This window comes from Elaeis guineensis, chromosome 4 (assembly GCF_000442705.2).
Source record: "Elaeis guineensis isolate ETL-2024a chromosome 4, EG11, whole genome shotgun sequence".
NCBI classification, from domain to species: domain Eukaryota; kingdom Viridiplantae; phylum Streptophyta; class Magnoliopsida; order Arecales; family Arecaceae; genus Elaeis; species Elaeis guineensis.
In genome coordinates this window covers 64,699,695-64,714,874 of record NC_025996.2, presented here as the reverse complement: position 1 = coordinate 64,714,874, position 15,180 = coordinate 64,699,695, and the positions used below count along the sequence as shown (strand labels likewise).

Here is a 15,180-nt window from a genome sequence, read left to right as displayed (position 1 = left end):
CGTTTCTTCAAATATCTATAGTAAAATAATGCTCAGGTCTTATCTTGATATTCTCAAACTATAGAAAAATTACTGTGCTTTGTTATAACTAATTGTAAAAGTACATTAGACTATATAGAGGGTGTTTTGCAGAACCACCCATTTCATTTTGCATTTTGCAAATTCAGATGATTTGTTTTTCATCTGTTTCTTTCTCTAGTTCTAAAATTGTTGGATGCTTTTAGACCCTTGTCCATGTCCAGCTTTAAGTTTAAGTGGAGGTGGATGCACATGTATTTTATGGTGCATGCACATGCTTTGATCGTCTAACTGTCGAAGCACTTTTTTTTAATACTAAATGTAAATGGTTCACATGCAGTGCACATTTGAAGGTTAGAATGTATCCATGGGGCCAGAGGTAAACATGTCTAAAAACCAGGTATTCCTTGGAAAAAATAAAAATAATAGTCGCTTGATCTATGAAAATGACAGTAAAATGGGTCATTTAGGAAAAAATTCTTTTATCTATATTCTTTATATTGGAGCCCAGATATTCTGAACATGCTCTCTTCATATCTATCATAATATAATCTCCATTCTTTTTCCATTGTTAAGGAAAAAAGCTATTTGGTACATAGTCCCACCAAAGGCCTCTCGATAGACCACGACTTGGAGCTTTTGTTACCTTTTGTGTCATTTCAACCAACTATTTTTCAGTATATGGTTTTAAATGTCGGTTGCCATGCTGAAGGAAACTATGTCCCAATTTGGTGAAAACCTATTTGAAGCTGAGGTCACCTTAAGGGCCAAACTGTTTTCTGGGGCCTCACATATTGTATATGGACTACTTGTGCTAATTTATTGTTAATGCCACATTTCATTGTATTATAGAAAGTATTTCCTAATGATCAGATTTTGAGATCTAAAAACATCGAGATGTTAGGATCCAAAAAAGTTAGAGGAAAGACAGTTTTCGAAATTGATATGCTTATCTTAGATTGTCTTGTGTGATAGATTGTCTCCAAACAAATAGTTGATATATTATACTCTGAAATGATGAGGCATGTTTTTTTATAGTCTTTTTTATTTTTTTTAAGTTGATGTTTTCTTAATGTGGAGAATCAGAAACTGATTAATTCCAACATCCCAATTCAATATACTTTAAGATGATGTCTAATATATGTTCTTGATTTCTTTATTTTCTTCACTGTTTTTTGTTTCTACTGTAGATTTTTTTTCTTATATTTTTTAATAAAAGATTGAGGCCAACTACCAAAATTACTGAATCTGAAAGCTCATTTGACTTAGCCTAAACTGAATCTGAAACCAAGTTTTTGAACCTTTCTCCAATCATTCTTATGTTTTCTACCACATCACAGAACTTAATAATTGATAAATTATGGCTTTCTGTATCCATGTTTAAGGGTGGCAACTCATGACCTGACCCACCAACCCGATTCGCAACCTAGATAGACATGTTTGGTTTTGCAATAAACAGGTTTGAATCATAAAAGGTTCAACTTGGCTTCACCCAAATATTAGATGGGTTAGGATCAGGTTAGAGTTCTAACCCATTTATCCTGTTTTTACCTGTTTAATTGAGTTGGGTTGACATGGCAATTGTTTCCAATCCAAGCGGGACATGTCGTGGGATGCCAGGATGGGGTATGCCCAGGGTGTCAGGACAAGACTATCCCAAGATCCTAATTGGTGCATCTTGAGACATCCTCTATCCCAAATCTTGGGATGGGATGGGGGGACAATGTTTGCTGTTCCACAGGAAAACCAAGACAAACCTGTCTCATAGGATTTAAAGCCTTTAACATGGTTACAACTCACAGCATTACCTGTCCAAGAACTATTTAACCCACTTAAAACTGCTCAAGACTGTTTTAACTTGTTATTGCAGGCGTGACCTAATTTTACCTTTTATTAATTAGGTGATGGAATCAGGTCAGATTATCCATTTAATAAACAGATCAATGTTGGTTTTGGATTTTTGACTATTTAATAAATGAATTGGAATTAGATTTTTCATATTTTCCCTAGTACCTACGTCCTTTAGCCCTACGTCGCGTATTTGACGTGATCTATATCATTGCCATCCTTGGCCATGTCTAGGCGATTAGACTTCGTTGTCCAACTTTTTGTTTGTAAATGCATGTGCTTCGAGGTAATATGCAAAGCTTCTAGAAGGGCTTTAGCCAGCAAGTCTAACTGCATATGATCCTTATTCTTAGCGGTATGTGGAAGGTTCAAAGCTGTACGTTAGCTGTTTGGATTTTTAAGTTTGTACAGAAATATGAAACAGTTGTCTAGCAGAGATTATGGTTCCCTAGTTGCACCATGCAAGCCTTGTTTTATCTTTGGACATACCTTATTAAGTCATGTTCCATGGAACCATCTTCTCATAACTCGTTGATTTAGCCTTCGTTCCATGATACTGACATAAATATGAAGCTTCTTTGGATTGGAATTATCTTTGTCCATTCCCCATGGATATACAAGGGTGTTGATTCCCATCAACTGAAACACAAATACAATTAATATATCTCATCATTAAAACCTGTAGAATTTCTTTGTTTGCAAATTCCCTGTTAGGCAGAGGGATTTAGTTTTTTTTCTTCAAAAAGAAGTTTATGCTCGTGCTCCAATACTGATGGTTTGTGCTACCTGAAAAGGAAATCAGCAAACTATTTCTGAAAGGATTCAACTTGTTAGGACTGGTCTGTCTACTGTTGTCATCGCTTAAGATGCCTCAATCTTTTCTCTCCCCACCTTCTCTTTTCTATTGGTGTATTTATATGCTCTATGAAGTCAACCCTTATATGAGCAACTGTAACCTATCAAGACCACTGAAAGGAATATGTCCTACAAGCCAATCGAAATTTGTATTTTGATGTGTTTTCCTTTTAATTTAATTTAGGATTTCATAATTTAAATTTTTTGAAATCATTATGCTTCCGCTGTGCATGATATCCCTGAAACCTTACAACCACAACATAAGTTGGGATCACTTTTATGCTTCATTTCATATATATTCGACTAAAGGACTGGTTCTGTCTTTCTAAATCATATTCTTGGTTTGGGTGTAAATCTTGTTTTCCTGTGCTTCCTAAGCATCTTCATATCTTGGTTTTGTTTCTGGAACAATGGATGCTTCATAGCAGCTTTCTTTCCATTTGCATAATGCTTCCATAAGCATGTTTTCCATGTTTTTGTTATTATGTTAAATCTCTCTTAGTATTTATTGTGCTTAATGGTTATTCAGGGTTGTACCGGGCAAAAATTTTTGGTGTATCTTATTTTGGTTTCCATCTTATTCCACTGTTGCTTTTATGTTCGCCATTCTAGGAAATCTGTTGGCTAAACTTGGTCATTTCAACGCTTTTCATCCTTCTCCTTGAGAGTATGTGTGATGGTTTCATCATGGCTGTATCTGATATTGACATCAGTGGCACAAAAATTGGATGTCTTCTGTTTTTACACAAACTGACCTATCAAGGATTTGACTATCTGTCATGTCGTGCTTGAGCCAGTCAGGGTGAGAAAAGGAATGCGTATTGTGCTGTGACATTATGTATCTATCCACATAGATAGCAAAGTGTATGAAAAGATTTACAGTTGGCATGTTATACCATGCTACTTCATTTTTCATAAGCATTGTTCCTGCTGTTGAGTAGCATAAAGACATGTTTTAAGCCAATGAACATAATTTGCAATAATAAATTGATGATTATAAATAATTTTAGATAACTTTTTTATATTTAATATGTCTTCAACTAATGATTGTCACTAACTAAAGCTGTCATGGGTAGCCACTCATGCACAATTGCTACCCCATTTTATAGATCATGGATACATACAACAAGGCGTTGGAAGCTAGATGCTCCTTTGGAAGTAGGGCTGAAAAATGACTGGACATGAATTATGAAATGAACATGTTCATATCTGTATCAACATTTGTTTGGTGTATATTGATGCAGACATGGATATAAATTGGATGCTGATAGTTGTATCCATTTATGTTCTAGATGTATATGCATACAGTTTGGATATAAATGATATGAGTATAAATTGGGTCAGATATTATTCCACTTTATGTTTTATTAACTTGAACAATATGGGCCCTTCTGCTTTATTTTCCTTTTTTCTCATTTTTCTACTATAATCAAGCGATAATACAAAGAAAAGAAAAGAAATAGTCGTGTCTAATTAATAACATGATTCTAGTGAATTATTAAGCCCTACTAAGCTAGGAAGTGTGGCTTATGCTTCGTGTTTTAAAGGACATAGACCCCCTAAGTTACAGATTTCACTCAAAGGAAAGAACATTGAGACTTTTCTGCTTTTGATTTCATGAGAGCTATAAGAGACTAAATAAGATCAAGAATAGATTCAAATACTAATAAGGTATGTGTATATGCCCATTATTTATAATTTTTCTATAATTTTTCTCTAATGTTTATAACTTCTTAACTTTTCTTTATTTTCTATATTTTCCAATATATGCTCTAATTTCTGCATTTAACTAAACTTTTGTCCAAGCATATTTTATTCTATTCCATTTTAATAACTAATCTGAGCTAGAAAAAGCCCCATTCGAGCATGTTTCATTCTGTTTTATTTTAGTTATTCATGTAAGCAAGAAAAAAAAATCCTTTTAAGCAGGTCTGAATCTATTTCATTTGCATAACCTGTCTGTGGAAAAAAAAAGTTAACTATTTCATTTTAACAGATAATTTTATTCTAAAAGACAAAAAAGAGAACTCGTGTAAGAAAAAGAAAAAAAATTGTATGAATACATAATGGCATAATGCTCTCTAATTTGTAAAGACATCTTTTTTAGGGTTATGATTTGTAAAGACGCATCAAGATTGCATCCTACTACTATAACAATAGTGTTTAACAAAAAGTAACTTAGATTAGATCATTTGAGCCATAGATAAATATGATGTTGAATAATATTGATAATCTTAGATTACATTAGCAAACATTAAAGGTACATACTTGTTCAACCAAAAAAAAAGCATGGGATTTAGTCAATTTTGGCTTAAACCACTGAAAACGACGATAACTTTATTGAAACTGGTCAAAACTGCTAATGGTCTTAGCTGAAATTTCGAAGTTTGTATGGAACATAACTTTAATATGATATGATATGATATAATGTTACCGGTATTGGTCTCAAGCTCGAATGAGAAAGGTGATGGATTGGCATTCATTTGATAACCACTCATTAAAGAACATCTCAAATACTAAAATTAACCAAAAATTGTACATGCAAATATTAAAGCCTCCTATTTCATATGATGTGCAACAACCTAATGTAATTGTGGTTGGTAGGCAACAGTTTTTGGTATATTGTGGCCCTCTTGCAATGTCCTACAATGTAATAAGGTTATAATGACAAAAAGCAAGGATTATTTGGCTAAGAGTATCTACTAAAGGTAATTTACTAAAATGGCATCCTATTAGAGTGGTAAGGAGATAGGAGCAACCAGGGTTCTCATGATCGGTATTGGGTGCTATACCGGTTAGGTACCTGATTGTTACACGGGCTATGTTAATAAGGTGCCAATAACCTTAAAAAAAGGAGGAAGGAAGATTGACTGAGAGATTGGTTTGATTGGGGTGATCAGCAAAGGCATTCTGCTAGTATGGTAAAAGGAAGCGATACACTACTATATCGATATATGGTGTAGCTACCATGTGTCAGTATAAGGGTATATCCCATAATGACTTGATTTGTATAAGACTGGTACAACGTCCAATATCAAGACTGAAAACCTTGATGCAAGGTATTCCAGTAGAAGAAAGGATAATTTTACACTCTTAAAGGCCATGCAGAAAAGAGTGAATATGAGAGTTTATAGTGGATCTGGGTTTGTTCAATTATTTGATTCTTAAGTTTGTAGTGGCTTATGATCAAGCAATTGCAAGTACATTTTTCAAGAAGAGTAATGAGCATTTGATATTCTTTAAAATTTGATGAATTTATCACCTTTTGGTGACCTTTTCATAAGAAGAGAGAAATCGACATGCAACATTCGTAGGGTGTCAATGGAAAGCTTGAGCAAACAACTTATCTTGGTAGCCTTAGATGCATGTACTTAGACAAGGAAGAGACTCAATGACAAGATGGTGAACTTTGAAAATGGAAAATTATTTGCTCTTAGGGATAAACTATTAATAGAGGGATATTGGAACTTAAAAACTGGACGAAAAAGGATTTGAGACTATATGACGAATGGTATTAGGAGAGTATGTGAAGAAGTTTTTAGAAAATTAAATTGTAAAAGTTACGCACATAAGGCACTTTGGTAGTGGAAAAATGAGGTACAGGAGGTAATCAAGTTAAAGAGGATTTGCTTTGAGTGGTTGAAAAGAATACCATCTAGGATTTTTAGACCTAGTGACAACAAAGCTAGTTGGGCTAAATATATAGTGTATCATAATCTATATGATAGGTAAGATTTGGAGGAATGCAAGAAAAGGTATATTAAATATCTTAAATAAAGGAGAGAATTGAAAGATACTGATTAAGTATATTAAAGTGAGAAGAATAGAATCTTAGTGAAAGATGAGTTTCAGAAATTGTTAAATAAGAAATCTAGTAGTGAAATTTATATTGAAAAGGCACAAATAGCAAGTTGCCAAGGTTCTCTTTGTACAAGTCTTAAAATAAATGTTGAGGTAACTTTGGGACGGACATGGACAAGTGATAATATGGATAGATAAAAAAGCTTTCAAGGTTTGGGAAAGCATGGAAGAGTTTGGAGTTTGGACTAACTTGGTTTACTAACTTAGTGAGATTTTGAAAACTAAGAAACTGTTAAATGATTCAAGCAGTATCATGACGCCTGTGTATAAGAATGAAGATGATGGATATTGAATTGCCCTAATATTTCAAAAATTAAACTTATGAGCCTCTATATAAAAGCTATGGAAAATGGTGCTTGAACAAAATTCAAAAAAGTAATGATAGTCTTTGAGAAACAATTTAGGTTTATATGTGGAAGGTCAACAATGGAGGACATCTTCTTATTTATGTATTTGGTAGAAAAAAAAGGGAAATAATTTACGTAAACTTTGTTTTCTTGGAGAAAGATTGTGATAGGTACCAAGTAGTTTGGTGGATTTTAAGATGCATGCAAATGGTATCTTGAAATTATAGAGGATATGTATGTTAAGATATTGATAAGCATTAGAAGTTGTGCTACAAGTTTATTTCTAGTCACAGTAGGTGACCGGCCGACACTAAGTTCATATCTTTTTACAATAATTTAAATAAACTTGCTACTAATAAATTAATATTCAGAAAGATGTACCATGGTGTATATTATTTGCAAATGATATAGTGCTGATCTTTTGGTTGAAAACAACTACATTAAATTCTAATTTGGCTTTATGGATGAAAGCTTTAGAGGAAAAGGATTTAAGTTTAGGGGAAAAAAACAGAACATATGGAATGGAAATTCAGTGGAAACTTAATAGAAAATGGGATCTTAATTAAGATGGATGGACAAGAAATGCCACGAAGTGATCTGTTGTATTATTTAGAAGTTAGAACCATTATATAAGATGATAGAGAACTATAGAATTGGAGTTGGTTGGATAAAGTCGAGAGGTGCTTTTAAGGTATTATGTGATCAACACATACCTAAGTGACTAGAAAAGCAATTTTATGGAACAACGAGACCTACAATGTTATATAGTTCATAAAGGGTTGAAGAAAATAAGCCAAGTGTAGCAAAAATTAGAATTGTAAGATGGATTTGTATGGTAAAGCTAGGGAGGACAGAACAAAAACATATTAAACCAGATGTAGGAGTTACACAAATTAAAGACAGTTATGGAGAGTCTATTAAAATGGTGTGCAGTTGCACAATGAAAATGAGGGGGCTCCAGTAAAGGGAGATACTTTAATTTATTTTGAAGAATGCAAGAAAAGGAGGGGGAGACCTATGGTAACATGGAGGTGAGAAAACATGAGGAAAAGCTTGAAATAATATTCAAGGTGGCCCAGAATAGGAATACTCTTGATGAATGGATCCACTAAGCTAACTCAAATAGTTGGATCAACATTGGATGATTATGCATTATGCCTGTGGTTATACTAATATGAAATAATATAAGATGATAAAAATATAGTATAAATTGCAACAGAAGTGTGTCAATTAATGAGTCAGGTATCTAACTCTGAAAGTTGCTTGTGTATATTTATATTTACATGTCTTAATACATGGAGATATCTATGCTTGCATACATATACTTCACTTCATAGATATATGAATTCCAAAGATATCTGAATTACCATATGGTAATTCCTGACAAGGATTACTGTCATGACCACCCATCTATTAAAGTCCAAACTTCAATCCTAGCTTATTTAACCTTTCCTTTGTCCGTTTCCCTTCTCATTTTCAAATTGGTATATTTTGCATATGCTCGTACCCTCTTCTTTTGTTCTCCATCACTCACCTTTAATTTGTGAAATTCTTTTATGACTTGAACATACACACATTGTCCACATTTAAAATAACATATTCTGTGATCTCATCTCATTTTCAAATTGGTATTTTTTGCATATGCTCAAACCCTCTTCTTTTGTTCTCCATCACTCACCTTTAATTTGTGCAATTCTTTTATGGCTTGAATATGCACACTTCGTTCACATTTAAAATGACATATTCTGTCATACGTTTGCTTGAAACAATCGGTACACTTATGACAAGCCTAACCAGTATGTCCTTAGTGCTTCCTTTTATGTAGGCACAAGGCATTTGGATTTAGAATTGTCTTTCTAGTTTCTAAAGTTGGTTCTGATGTTTAAGCAATTTTATTTTACCCCTGAAGTACCACTTATTTATTTCTCCCATTTATGGTGTATGCATTCTTATGTGATTCCTCAAGTTTCATGATTTCTTTTTAAACTCTTCTTCATGAATACATCTATTTTTAATTATTGGTAATATTACTTGTGGTTGTTGCTGGTGGTGATGATGGTGGTGGTTGAAGACCCTATTGGCAAGCCATAATACAAAGCTTGTGGACCAAACTTGCCTTGCTGGTAGTAGATGGACCTCATGACATATATCTTGTTGCTTTTTTTGACAATGATCCTCAAACTATTGAAGTTATCCTTTACCAACTTGTTGCCAAAGGCTCATAAATTTTCGATTTGAAGTTCCAACCTCCAAATGGCAGGATATTGATGGTTGGGTGAACTTTTATCAGTGTATTCATGTTAATACTTTTACTAGTTTTCAGTAATCCCAGTATAGGCCATCCCAATTGTTTTCATCTAGCTTTCCTTGCCCATTTATCTCTATTCTCGATTTGTGATTATATCAAGCTTATTTTGCTTGTTTTTCTTAGGCTGCTTGCATTGCCCAAGATCTTTCTATGTTATCATAGAACACCTCTATCTCTAGGGCTGAAATTTCAAGATTCAGGGCCTGCACAGTATGGTGCACACTGTAGGGCATGCCATACCAAAGAATGTATTGGCTGGTATAGTTTAGTATGGTAAGTACGGACTATTTTGGTCTCCAAATTTCTTTTGCCTTTTTTATTCTTTGATATTCTAAGTTGAGTTCATACAAACATAAGTTTATTGATTTAAATGCCTGCAACATGGTATTCTTTGTGTGTTGAGCAGCTTTTATTGCTGTTTGGTGGGTGTTTTGCTATGAGTACAGTCTTGCATATCAATTCAAATATAAGTTTACCATAAATTATGGAAATGAAAAAATAGCAAATAGCTAAATGCTGTCAATCTATTATTATAAAAAGTCTTCTAGATACAACTTTCTGAGAAAAAAAATTCTACAGTGGGTTGAGCTGGGCAGAACCAAGCCTAATTATCTCTTGTCTAAGTACCCATAGCTCTTCAGAAGTCTTGACTTTTCTACTATCTAGATTTGAAGAATGCATTTATTCTCAGGTAGCTTCAGGAGTATATATTTTTAAAATTGCCGTTAAGAATTATCTAGATCTTCCTACAAGTCACATCTTTTCTTCTTTTGAAGAAAGATATATTTTCTCCTTCTCTACTTTATACATAATTTGAGATATGATCCCATTTATCATTTTACTTGAGAAGAAGGTCACAAAGAAATGATGAGATAATCACAGGGTTTGAACCTCAAAACTACGCATGTGAATTAGTGGACTATTGCCTAGACTGTTTTTTAAAACTGTAGGCTATTAATTTAGTTGTTATGCCATTTCGAACAATCAATCTAAAACACAAATTTAGAAGTACAAAAGTTGCTCCTTTCTGCCCATCTAATGGAAGATACATAATGCTTTTTACAAGGTGAAGGTAGCATTCCTTGACCTTGATTATTTACCAACTTCTGGACTTATCTCTTCGAAGCATTTTGTCTATTTTGTCTTTCACCTCTTTTTTCTTGATGCAATTCAGTTTGAGGTATCTCCTGTTGATCACATCTCCATGCAAAAAATATTGGGCAATAATGCATGCTCTTGATGATAGAAGTCACAGTACCTACATTCAAGCTGTATTTGGTCAAATATGTTATAATTCTAGAAGCTTTGTTTGTGGGCTGTCCACGCCTTGTATTACCTGGCAAAATGTCTTCTTGAGACTGATTAAACTTGGCATTTTTTAGATTGCATTTTTTATCTCAAGTAGCCTAGACCACCTCTGATCATAACCCCTCTTTCCTTCAGAATCTGAAAAATATGATTCAGAAATCAGATGTCTCTGAGAATAACTCGTATGAGCTTATAGTATCTGTTCTAGGAGAATTCATAAATTTACATGAACCATTGTCCTGCACGAAAAACATGCATCATGCGGCGACATTAATTTGCACAAATGTGAACATGGATGTTGAAAACTGATGCAAAGATTTTGGATTAAAAAATCACATACATTGCCATATGAGTGCAGGCTTCTCACATGATTCTGAGCAGATATCCTGCAGCATGAAACACTTTTAGTAATGCAAGTGAGCAAGCATAGTTGTTCCAGGGGATTCAGGGGATGATTACCTTCGCTGAGGCTGTTAAACGTATGGTATCTTGGATTAGTGAATCAATGTTGGCTTCAGACCCTGGAGTCACATAGATGACCTGCTCAGTTGGGTTGAAAGAGTTACTAAGAGACCTATATCCACCTATTTCAGGTTGCTGAAACTAGAGTGAGATAGAGATGGGTTTAAAGACTTACAGATGGATCATTTCCATCAATTTCAGGTAGCTGAAACTCACTACTTTTGCTTGAAGGTAGAACCCAAACATCAAAAGTAGTATTGATCTGGAAGCACAGAAATATATATGTTCAATTCATAGATCCTTTCCCCCATCACACCCAGAAAAGACCATATTTCTCAGCCTTTAGTAATGGAATGAGTGATGGAGTGATTTCTTTAAAGGCATGCCATAGATTAGATGTATTATGTCAGTTATGTGGCTGTTATTTATGGGAATGTGGCCAATTGATGAGATGTCCACTCACTAATATCTAAGAAACCTCACATGCCGGTGCAACTGCCTACCTGATGCATGACTTCCAATGCAAATTTCTATCTGATAACTATTCATCGTACATTACCAATCAGTTATCCTGTGACAGTGTGTTTTGGTTTATTTTGTGCTTGATTTTTGAAGCCCCGATGATCTGACTTTGTTGTTTCTTTTGAACTTCATGTCCTCTGCATCAGCACTTCTATGCTCATTTACTCCAAAGTTGGTGAGACTAATTAAATGGCCGGACACTATCCTAAGGAAGCTAAAAGAAACTTTTAACATATGGTTGTGCTTCCCTCATACATTATCATTATGTGATTGTAACCTCGTTTCTCCAACAAAGGTTCTTGTTGCTCCAATGTGATATTTGATAGTGGATTTGAGAAGTTATGGAGGTAGGCTCTTAGCTAGGTATGTAGTTTCTTTTGCGGTATGTTTGTATTTCAGCTATCAGTCTTCTGTTTTGATTTGAAGCATGCTACTAAAAGTAAGATGATATTTTGAAGTGGAAAACCAAAAAGAATTAGATAAGTTTAAAGAAATAAATAAATAGCTTATTAAAACATATGAAAGTGATAGGTATTTTAATGTATGAGTTTTAGTACTTAATTATGTTGTTAAAGTTTATTCTATTCTGAGCCAGCCAAAAAAAAGTTGTCTATTCTGAAATGGTTGTCTATTTTCATTGGACGTTGTCTCTGATTTTGAGGCATGGACTTGAGAAAATGACAAGAACTAGCAATCAAGTTGTTACCTTCGGTATCTTCTTCTGCTGCAAATTATTACTTGTAGGTCTTGTTCTGAGGATACATCTTACATTGTACATCCAAGTGATTTTTTTTTTTTCCAAATGCTATTTCACTTGTAAAACTTTAGTGCATTTGTGCACATATGCACATGCTTCCTATGTGTATGTATGAGAGAGAGAGAGAGAGAGAGAGAGAGAAGGTGTATCCCACTGGTTTTGGCTTAAAAAAAGCTCATACCTCTCTACAATATGATGAGAAGCAGCAACCGCATTTTCTGTTGAAGGCCGTGATGATTCTCCCTTCAATAGAGAATCCAAAGCTTGCATGCTGAAAGGGGTTTCCTTGAAAAATATTAGCAGAACAAACAAGCTTCTTTAAATGTGCCATCTTTACCCTATTTTATGAAGCATATGGAACCAATTAAAGCTGATCTATGTGTTGTAAGGCTAGGTATCCAAGTTCGGTGGCAGAATAGTTTGTTGATTTTGGATTTGAGGCTATTAGTTAGCAAATGTTTGCTCTGAATCATCACAATCATCATGCATTATTTTGGTGATTTCTTCCAATGATAGAAACTCCTAAAATCCACAATGTAATTGATGAATGGATTGTTGAATTTGACAATCTAAGTGTAGATTTTACACCTCAGCTAGCATGATCTCAGACCTGTGTGGTTCAAAGAAAATAAGAATGCGAGGGAGACCACCTTCTGAATCGAAAGGCTAATAAAGACCTCTGCATCCTTCTGTCCATCTTCAGCCAGGTCTGCTAACTGAAGCTCTGCAAGGGTGAATACATAGTCACAGCTCCATTTACTGTTCCATCCTGCACCAGATGTTGAAATGGTGATCAGACGACGAGGTGCTCTTGAAACCTTATGTGATTTCTTTTTCGAAATCTGGAAGAAAAATAGAAGCAAAAAAACATTCTGTTACATTTGTTTTGGCGATTAATTGCATGTTGAATTATGTTGTTGTGAATTCATAAATCCTTAAACATCGGTTTGCAGTAAAATGATGTTCTTATCAGGGAGCACCATTCACCTGATGGACTTCATCTTTATGTGAAGAAACAGCTGCAGCTCTGGTCTCAAAATGTGAGCAGGTTGGCAGTTTGAGGATTTGGCCTAGTCTTCTGGTATTGCCAGGTTGATTGTAGATAGGACTGAAGAGCCTTGAGATGGAGTGTGATGATTTGGCCATCTCCAATAGTGTGTGCGGATTTTAGGCTTTCCTGAACCTCCCTTTCTACTATTTAATGGATTTGTAGACCTCATCTCTTGGCGGAAATGGTCCATGTGGTCCATATTATCAGGAAGATGTTGTCTTTATTGGAAAGGATGCTACCCTATCTACACATGCTAGTCCACCAATTTTTTGTATTTTCTGTAGCCCAATCTGACTATATAATATGTTGGTCCCCTAAGCTGTTGTTTTGGCCACTTTGATGCACAAAGCATGTTATACTTTGACTAAAATTTTCATTTACTATTTAGGCTTAGGGACTTGCATTTAAGCATAGGCCTGGCTGTTTTCGGGCTTATCATACAGGCTTCTCAGGGTGGCCCAGCCAAATAGCTCAGACCATTTTGTTCTATTGTTGGGCGAACATGACACATGTCAGTTGCACCGATGACTCTGATTCTATTGGATGATCTGATTAATTTTTTATTTTATTTGCTCATGTTTTCTAATACGTAGCCTGCATAAACACACACCTACACTTTCTACAACTTATTTTGGCCTTTGAGACCTTAAAGTAATATTGATGAAGACACTTTAGTTGAATATTATCATTAATGAAAATCTTTCATCATATAAGACTTGGAAACAAGAAGGAATAAGGCTGAATGGAAATTGGCAATTTCAGATGTTTTCCCAATTATTATGTTTACAAACTTTTCTATTATGGCTGGGCATTACTCTATTTGGAGATTATCTATACCTGAAAAAAAATCAACATATTTACACAGAAGTGAAAGGGAAACCTGATTAAGGAACTAATCCATTTTCGTGTCTTATGGAGTAATGACTAGAAGAATGGATTCCATTTGGTCCTAAGATATATATTTTTGTGTATTTTTCAATACAAATTGCATGCAAATTTTATAAGAGATGTTTTTGAATTATTTTTAAGATCTTGACAGATAAAAGGGAGACCAGGTTCCGTAGCATCATTCTAGAATGATCAGAGAAGAATCATGTGGGCTTGTTGCTTAGGGCGTAGAATCTAACAGGAGAGGAACAAACATATATATATATATATATATATATATATATATATATATATATATATATATATATATGAAGGAGAGAAATGTAATTTGGCGAATGGTGGCTTCTGACAAAATGGAGGCAATGCTATTTGGGTTGTTTGGTCCCATGCCGTGGAGTCATGATGTTGAGATTTATGATACTAGTATGGTGCAAATAGGTCGGGTTGGATCAGATCATAAGTGACCTCGATTTGATCCAATTTTTTGATCGGATCTTGATATAAGATCCAAATCTAACTCATTAGAAGATCGGATCGGATTAGGTTTATGATCAAATTTTTTGACCCAATAAGTCATTTAGGTTGATCAAGTCTATATATAATCCAGTCCTAATCCATGAAATATGGATTTAGTTCGGTTCCGGATTGGATCTGCATTGAATTGTGGGTCAAATTAACCAATAAGCATTAGCTATAGCTATTCAATCGATTCCTATGATTGAAGTTAAAGTTGATCTTACAAGTTTACCGTCCAATGATATTCGCAACACAATGATTGTTGGAGTGGTCATCAACATGTAACAATTACATCCTAAAAATTATCAAGATGTATTTCATGTATATATGAAAGCCGATCATGCGATATGACTGGAAGTGAAATATTTGTTTCCTACTAATTCTCTAAATTTTTTTGAGTTGGAAAGGTTATGTACGTTTGATGCGAAGGATTTCTTAT

General features: G+C 34.3%; 1 protein-coding gene across 2 annotated transcripts; it reads right to left on the bottom strand.

Moving 5' to 3' along the window:
- Positions 1–9,728: 9,728 nt before the first annotated feature.
- LOC105061534 (large ribosomal RNA subunit accumulation protein YCED homolog 2, chloroplastic-like) lies at positions 9,729–13,485 on the bottom strand. Of its 2 annotated transcripts, none has more exons than XM_073256616.1 (8): positions 13,274–13,485; positions 12,937–13,128; positions 12,468–12,557; positions 11,183–11,269; positions 11,005–11,085; positions 10,886–10,931; positions 10,574–10,683; positions 9,729–10,506 (listed from the first exon to the last, which is right to left on the bottom strand). In XM_073256616.1, the coding sequence occupies exons 1-7, from the start codon at positions 13,430–13,432 to the stop codon at positions 10,616–10,618; spliced, it is 723 nt and encodes a 240-aa protein (XP_073112717.1). In that variant the 5' UTR covers positions 13,433–13,485; the 3' UTR covers positions 9,729–10,506; positions 10,574–10,615. The 2 variants fall into 2 exon arrangements, with proteins under 2 accessions (XP_073112717.1, XP_073112716.1); XM_073256615.1 differs by having other exon boundaries at positions 9,729–10,495.
- Between the last annotated feature and the right edge of the window lie 1,695 nt (positions 13,486–15,180).